General features: G+C 32.1%; 1 protein-coding gene across 2 annotated transcripts; it reads left to right on the top strand.

Annotated features, from left to right (window-relative positions):
* The first annotated feature begins 133 nt into the window (after positions 1-133).
* On the top strand, positions 134-5873 carry LOC115881959 (tetraspanin-5). Of its 2 annotated transcripts, none has more exons than XM_030899715.1 (8): positions 134-538; positions 602-796; positions 847-921; positions 984-1082; positions 1140-1268; positions 1327-1377; positions 1661-1777; positions 5350-5873. In XM_030899715.1, the coding sequence occupies exons 1-8, from the start codon at positions 428-430 to the stop codon at positions 5416-5418; spliced, it is 846 nt and encodes a 281-aa protein (XP_030755575.1). In that variant the 5' UTR covers positions 134-427; the 3' UTR covers positions 5419-5873. The 2 variants fall into 2 exon arrangements, with proteins under 2 accessions (XP_030755575.1, XP_030755576.1); XM_030899716.1 differs by lacking the exon at positions 1661-1777 and adding an exon at positions 1441-1551.
* The last annotated feature ends 2838 nt before the right edge of the window (positions 5874-8711 follow it).

Raw genomic sequence — 8711 nt, 5'->3', positions numbered from 1 at the left:
AACAATAAAATATAAAAAATATGATAACAAATAACAAGTTGTTGCTCTTTCCATTAAATTTTAGAAAAAATATCGATATATTTAATATATCGATAAACAGAAGCCATCTCTATTCACAGCTGCTAACCTGACAGTTGACAGAGTTGTCAAAAGAAATTAACAAAAGGCATGAAGAAATCTTTGCAGTATTGAGAAGAAGAATTACACAAATAAGCACAAAAAATCGTTATAAGGTCTTTAATTTTCTAAAATATTTTTACTGGTGAGTCGTGGAAGCAGTTATGATCCTAAAAACACAGTAAAATAATGCTTTGCGCATTGATATTCGCGGTCAAAGACATGCACAGCACCAAACAATCAATGATTCCCGTTTTTCTTGGAATTTACTAAACACAAACATACAAAAAGGTAAATCGCAATACACGGCATGACCCTTACACTTCCTACCATGCCTACAGTGAGGAAATACCGAAGAGAGACCACTGAAGTGAGCAGCTGTCTCAAGTATATGATTTTCGGTTTCAACGTCTTGTTTTGGGTAGGTTAATTTGCTCTACATTCGTGAACTGTTGTTCTAATTTCTAAACACCGTTTTTTACAGATGTTAGGACTATGTATTTTGACTGTGGGCGTCTGGGCATGGTCCGAAAAAGATATTTTCAATAATTTAGGAAAGGTGGCAAACGCAGCACTTGACCCGGCATTTATTTTGATATGTGTAGGCACCGTTACTTTTGTCATAGGCTTTACTGGCTGTGTAGGTGCTCTGAGGGAAAATACATGTCTTCTAGCTACGGTAAGTGCAGTTCTTTCTCATAATCCTATTCCTAATAACTTTTTTTTTAGTACGCTATCTTCCTGTCGGCTCTTTTGCTCTTTGAAATGACTGCAGGCATTCTAGGTTTTATATTTAAAGACTGGGTGAGTCATTCATACTTTATACTAAGAATTTATTGATTTCAAGTCTTTATTGATCATTTTAGATCAAAGCACAAGCAGCTATAGGGTTTCAATCGTTCATAATCCATTACAGAGAGGATCCTGATCAACAAAACTTAATAGATTGGATACAGGAAGACTGGGTTAGTTTAAATATTGCTTGGAACTGTTCTGTGTTATATTTATAAGTGTTTTTATAGCTTCAGTGTTGTGGAATTGAGGGACCCAAAGATTGGGATAGAAATAATTATTTTAATTGTTCGTCTAGAGATGTAGGAAGCAGGGAAGCTTGTGGAGTTCCGTTTTCATGCTGTAAACGTCAACCAACGGTAAGTTCTGTGTTAATTACCTTAACGAATGGTTGATTTTGATTTTTTTTTGTTTTAGGAACTAATAACTAACAAACAATGCGGTTATGATGTGAGGAAACCTGGTTTTGTAAGTATATTTTTATTTTTTTTACAAAAGTTTCAAAATATTGGATTTTAATTAAACATGCAGCCAAAGGAAAGACAGATATATGAAAGGGGTTGCCTAAGAGCTGGCGAAGAGTGGATAGAAGGCAATCTCGTGCTTGTGGCTGCGGTAAAAGTAGGAATTATGATCCTACAGGTACATTTAGGCAACCCACTCTACTTCTATCAGTTTTTTTATATATTTTTTCACTGTATTTTGTGAGCATGATTTTTCTTTATTTTTGCATGTTTTTTTTACTGTCTAGGCTTTTGACGTGTCAAAAATAATAAACGAACAGGGCTGTCTAGAGGCTGTTGAAGAATGGACTGAGAAAAATATGATTTCTATTGCTTCCTGCACTTTTGTCGTTTTGTTTCTTCAAGTAAGTAGTAAATGTGAATGATTCAATTTTTATTTTGTGTGTGTAAAATTTCAGGGATGGGTTAGTAAAAAACATTAACATAAACAAAGTTTTTTATATGGAAAATTTTTTTACGCGTAAGATAGCTAGTTTTGATATATAAAAGCCAGTTCTTCTGTTGAAATCATGTTCTTGTAAAAAATATAGTATTTTACGTGTAAACAATAGTTTTTAAGACATATTTACCTTTGAATAAAAATATTAAGGTAGGAGTATAATGCTATTCATGTATTCATTCATGGGTGGGGATCCTTGACAATTCTGTTTGACCATTCATTTGACACATTTGAATTTGATTTGAAATTTTGTGGATTTGTCAGTCTTTACTGAGCTTACTTTATGTTATTTATTATTTATTCTACTATTGATGGTTCTATAAAGGTAGTAAATCTAGAAGGAAATCGTGGCAGAACTTAAATTAACAGTAACACTATTGCGATTTATCGAAAAAGACTGTAAAATAGTTGATTGTATAGCGTGCGGTAGATCTCGGTCAAAAATCGAGTGAAATAATGGAACAACTTTTCGCTAGTAAGTGCCTATATAATATACATACGTGTAAGTAAATCAATCATTTATGAAATTCACTTAAAATTAACTAATTATATATTTTTTCTTGCATTTTTGCTTTTATTTACTACTTGTCAAAGATTAGATAAAAAATTTAGATGTGTCAATTTGACTTACCTGCTTCAGTAGCGTATCGGACGTTTGTGTTAATAAATATTATAACTTATCTATTTTTATTAGAGTTATATATTTTTATAACAATTTTAATAACTACCAACATTTATTGACAACGTGAAATAAAACAACAAATTATTGAGTCTACCCCACGTCCAAGAACAGTTAACCCAGAGAATAGGTACAGCTGGTTCCAAAAAAAATGAATACGACTCTTTATACATTTTTTTCGAATATTTGGGCAGCCTATATTTATGTGTCAAGTAGTTTGGCATGTTAAGGTTATTTTGACATTGTATAAAACAACTTTGCTTTTGACAAAGTGCCAAATAAATTTTTCAGAACGTCAGCATGACATGAGTAGAGAAATGGGTGACTGTTATAGAATATACTGCCCGAAATAATACAAATATGTTTTAAATTGTATTCAATTTTATTGGAACCAGCTGTACATTAAAGAAATGCTAACTTCATGTTAAAAAATGGAAACAGACGCCACCTGGTGTAGCCTGGCAGTACTAGCTAAATTGAGGGGAATTGGAGGGGCGGGGCTTAAAAGAGGGGAAATTTAAAAAAAAATATTTTTATAAGTATCACTGACTTACTGTTTAAAGTTAATGAACATATTTTTTATTACTTTAATATAATTTAAAGTATTACAAAATATGTCTATTAACTTTACACAGCAAATCAATGATATTATTAAAAACTTATTATTTTCAGAGAAAATTCATAGTAAATAAATTACACATTAGTAAACAATATCATTTATTTTTTAGAGCTGCGATTTATATTACAATAATATTGAAATATATATATTTTTTTAACAATGAAAAAGAATATCCCGGAACCTGAAAAAGAAAGATGATCAATTAATGACTTAAATTAGTTCAAAATACATTTTGCAAATAACTAGTGAATTGGAAAGATAAACATACTATTAAAAAGACATTTTAGTAGTATGTTATCATCTATTTACTGATAATACATAAGTATATAATAGGTAAATAACATGCATAAGGCACTATGATACAACTACTAGGTAGTTGTATCATAGTGGTAGTGTATTGATTATAATCATAATAGCACACTGATATCACAAAAATATGTGCTAATTTAAATTCCTTTAATGATCTAATGAAACACTATCTAGCCTCAATGCATGCCATTCCAAAGGCAAAAAAAAACTGTTATATCATATAAATATAAGCTGAATAAAACATAAACCAAGCCAACGTGCATAAACACCCAAAAAATGCATCAAAAAATACTTTTATCAGATCATACCCTTGTATATATTATGTATTTTATATATCGCACATCCCATTCAAAAGTTTACTGACTCAAAATAGAGAATATAGAGAACATTGTCAAGAGAAGTAAAAGAAAATTTAAGTTAAGGCAATATGCTCCTTTTTGCATATTAATGGCCAAATAATATAATGTTGATTTAATAAAATTTTACTGGCATCCTTCTGAGGTATAAATCAGATTAAAAGGACATTGTTTTTGTAATAATTGTTTGTTTTGTAAACATTTTTTGAAGACAATACAGTTTTGAACGGGCTGTGCGATATAAACAAGGATCTTACTATTATTTGAGGTTAGAAAGTATTTAAATAATATAAAACATAATCAAAATAATTTTTCATGATAAATTATAGAGGTACTTACGTGTTTTGATATTATTATGAGGAAATAATACGTTTAGTTAAACAGGTACGCTGCCAGGCAAGTTCTATCGGCGGCTCTTTGCAAAAGTTGAAATCTAAAAATACAAAAATACGTTTACAGCTTAGTTGTATTTACGAATAAAGTATTTGTGTGTAATTTCTGACTTACCAGTTAACTGAATAATCGCATTAAATACATCCAAATGGTAATTTAATATTGTAAAAAAGCAAAATTGTTTTAAATCACTTGCCAGGACGGCCGGCCAGCTTCTTTGTTGGCAAAATGGCCGCGGTATCATGATTTAAGCAATGTGAGTGACAAAGAAAGCCAATGCCTGGCAGATGTTGCTTTCTTTGTCGTTGGTCCTGGCACGTTTAAATTTGACTGTTGCCTGTTTTCCCATACAAGTGACACCCCCGTGAGTTAACTTAATAGGACTGCTCATTCAACCGAAAGTGTCTGCCAGGTGCACGCAAAAACTCTTCGCTTTGTGACGTCATTGTAGTCCTTGTCATGAGAGTGTGTGTATTATTGGTTGCTGTATGCAAAACATTCATTATTTAGTTTATTTATTTAAACACCTTATATGTATGCAGTATAGAAAATTAACTGTATAAATTGTATTAAATATTCACATAATGCATTTTTAAGAACAGCAGTTCCCAGCATCACCTTTTGCAGGCATTCTTTTTAGAGTACTTACATATTTTGCTTTAAAATAATTAATAAACAATATCGTAGGCACTTAGTAAGCACTTAGTCACAATCCACAACACAAAATGAACGTATTTATAAACTCTATAGCTCTAAAAACTGTAAAAACACCTTTTTCACATTTAAAATCGACAAAATAATTAACTCAAAATTTCTCAGCTGTTATTTTTATTAGTTTACCATGGGCAACCAATAATAGACACTATCATGACAAGGTCTACAATAACGTAACAACTGTCAGCTGAAGCGCGGGAAGAGGCGAACGTACGTCTTATGAGAATTCTTCTTGCCCCACGTCTACCATATACTACTTAAATCCATCAAATTTTTACACGTTTTGAATAAAATTAGACGATTTAAGATTTTTAATATGCTCCTTCCTTAATCTTTTTATTCAGATGTATTTACCAATTTTTTAGCTTGACTTGACACAAACGCACAAATCTCTTCCTATTTTCCAGATCCTGGGCATCTGCTTCGCGCAGAACCTGCGCGGCGACATCTTCGCGCAGAAGGCCAAGTGGCACTGACAGTTGCGGGCTCCCACGGCCGTCTAGTACAACTTCATGTACCGCACGGCCTGGGAGTCGCCGCAGTGCTCCGCGCAGTTCGAGCACCTGCGCATGCTCGACAGGGTGGAGATCAGTATCGGGCGATAGAGAAACCACGCACCATATACATACAAAAGAATATACAGCGGCGTTTTCATAACAAGCAAGGAAAGGATTTAATTCTCGTGTTTTCTTTTTGTTCTATATCTATTCTTCAATATTGGGACAAGAATATATGCGGTACCTAGCCGTATATTGTTTTATATGTATGTGAGAAACACGGCACCGACTTGTGGTGGTAAATATGGAAATGTCAAATAAAAATTATATAGAAAATACAGTGTGTGCGCTATGTGCGCATTTTTGAAGTGAAACTTCTTACTAACGGCTATTAAATTGAAGGAAATGTTTGAAAAAGTAACTTATAATGCCGTTTTTATATACAGGGTGTGCCACTTAAGATGGATACAAGCCAATATCTTGATTGTTTGTTGAGCGATCTTTTTCATTTTTGGCAGGAGGCTGTATGGCTATAAGACGTATATTTTGCCCAGGGTAAGAAGTGCGTTACCTCATAGACGTACGTTTTAATGGGGTTTGATATTTTTCGAGTCAAGAGTAAACTACCCTTAGGACAGTATTTATTTCAAATCTGATAAATTATATTGAATCCTCTTTACGTAAGATACTCGATTTTGCGGGATTTACCGTGCGGGATCTGCGGGATCGACACAAGGGGTTTCCCCTTACCGCTTGGCCATTAAAAATAAGTGAAACACACAGGTTAGTTGTTAGATTTCTTTCTGGCGTGCGTAAGTGAAGAAAAGCGTTTAACTAGTACCTTAGGATCGAATAAAAACGGCGTCAACGATGGCTATGAAATGAAAATCGCTGTCATTTTATATGTAAAATTATATGGGAAATGTCATCGATCGTCATTTCCAAGCCAACTGGACGTCGGTTTTTTTTCGATCATACAGTACTTGTGGACAATTTCGTCAAATAAACTGCCGGACATAATTATCGGGACAAGCAAAATTTTTGGGTAAATTTAAAGTTGAATATCTCTTGAACTAAAAAAGATTTTGGGATGCGGTTTGGACCGGGTTTTAGATGCATCTATTGTGATTAAGATACTATGTGGTTTTCGAAAATATATTTAGCGAATTCTCGTATACAGGGTGTTTTATAAGAGTGTGAAAATTTGGTCAAGAATCTTTTTACCGCAAATTTACAATTTTTAAAAAATCGAAATTTTTACCAAGTACGACTAATCTGTATTGAAATTACAAAAAAACAATTTGATTGTTTTTTTTTTGTTTTAAAGAAAATACGATGTTTTTTCGAAAAATATGCATTTTTAGTCATACAATGGTTCTAAATGGTACAAAAAGCTTTTTACATTCTGCACATGCCAAAAAATTATTAATATAGAGTGTATCTAAAAGCAGATAACTAACACAAGTTGAAAAAAAATCTTTAACATCAGAATAATATTTAATATTTTTATTGATAAAATAAGTAGATAAATTATAATAAAATTTAAGTTTATTTAATATTAAATATATTTTTTGAACACCCTGAATACATCGGTCCAAATTTCTGTACAGCTAGAAGATACACGCTATATCAGTATATTGTGGGCCTATGCAAAATGTACAATGCCTTTTGTACAAGTTAGGACGACATAGCATCTTATTATTTAGGACTATAAATGCATATTTTTCGAAAAAAAAACTCGTATTTATCTTAAAACAAAAAATTAAAAAAAAACACCAAATTGTTTTTTCTAATTTCAATACAGATTAGTCGTACATAGTTAAAATTTCGATATTTCAAAAATTGTAAATTTTCGGTAAAAAAAATTCTTAACCAAATATGTACACTATTATAAAACACCCTGTATACGAGAATTCGCTAAATATATTTTCGAAAACCACATAGCATCTTAATCACAATAGATGCGTCTAAAACCTGGTGCAAACCGCATCCCAAAATCAAAGAGGGAAAAGAAGAGCATTTATTGTTTACAATCCCGCAATTTTGCGGATCCGCGGGATTGATTGCTTTAATCCCGCGGGTTTGCGGGATTGAGCTTTTGGTGCGGGATTGCATTCCCTAACTGGTACACAGGTACAGTCTAAAATTTATTATATTGATTTTCTTAGCCGCGTATGGCACATAATTGTGGCAACGCTGCCGTTACCACTTTTCCTGACGCTAGCTCGTGTGTCACGGCCTTGAATTTTGACTCCCGTGACGCGCGCAAAGAAGTTTCGCTTCAAACAAATCGTTTTTAGAATCAGGTTTCTAATGCCTCTTTTTGGAACAAACCAAAATATATTATACATATACTTGTCGGATTTGTACTTAACATTTATATTCAATATTTTGTATTTGTATCAAAGTCATATTGTAGCGTTGTACACTATTGTAATCGGTATTACAGATTTAAGAATATTGTAGTGTCAAAATTTTTATTTCATACAACGTTGCTCTCTGTTACTACTTACTTTCCTTGTCAAATTTTAAAGTTTCTTTGCGAAAATATCATGACATATGATCGAAAAAAAAACGGTGTCACAGTAACCTTTGAAATTCAATTTTAATTTCAACAATTAAATATCAATTTTTGTCAATTTTTTGTGTCATTTTGTAATCAATGACATATAGAAGCTTGATCTAACTGAAATTATCATCGATTTTTATTTCAAAGACTACCGTGACAGCGTTTTCGATGATCGAAAAAAAAACAGCGTCTAGTTGGTTTTTGTAAACGATGATGGATAATATTCCCCGTATAATTTTACATATAAAATGATAGCTGACGCCGGTTTTTTTCTGATTTTCTGATTTAAGTGAAAACTCATATTCACTGACTAGCGAATGAATATATGACAGCGAGAGTTGACAGAATTTTTCTTAGTGTCATTTTTTGGATATCGTTTGTCAAATTCTTTTACTAGACAGACTATACATATATCGAACAAACAACTGTATTTAGTATAGAAACAATATTACTTGAATTTTGTGATTTTTTCTCGAATTGTCGCATGCGAGTCATGCTTGTTTTTTTGGTAAATTTAATTGGTATATATTCAGGTTATGTCAAAGGTTTTTATTTTTATTTTTTTATGCGGGCTACCTCGCAGACTATATTTTTTTTCTTTTTCATTATTTTTATGCTATAGGTGATTGATATTAAGCTTTAAGTAACCCCCAAATGTGATATAATTTTTACATTTCCTCTTGTATACATATCTCGAATAAAC

The sequence above is a fragment of the Sitophilus oryzae genome, unplaced genomic scaffold (genome assembly GCF_002938485.1).
Source record: "Sitophilus oryzae breed Bouriz unplaced genomic scaffold, Soryzae_2.0 scaffold_1745_pilon_pilon, whole genome shotgun sequence".
Classification (NCBI taxonomy): Eukaryota; Metazoa; Arthropoda; class Insecta; order Coleoptera; family Curculionidae; genus Sitophilus; species Sitophilus oryzae.
This window is presented reverse-complemented; position numbering and strand designations above follow the sequence as displayed.

Bases quoted from the DNA above. Each gene is read 5' to 3' on its own strand.
- LOC115881959 (XM_030899715.1), top strand. From the start codon at position 428: ATGACCCTTACACTTCCTACCATGCCTACAGTGAGGAAATACCGAAGA. The intron at 797-846 runs GTAAGTGCAGTT...CTTTTTTTTTAG, and splicing joins ATACATGTCTTCTAGCTACG to TACGCTATCTTCCTGTCGGC. The intron at 1,269-1,326 runs GTAAGTTCTGTG...TTTTTGTTTTAG, and splicing joins GCTGTAAACGTCAACCAACG to GAACTAATAACTAACAAACA.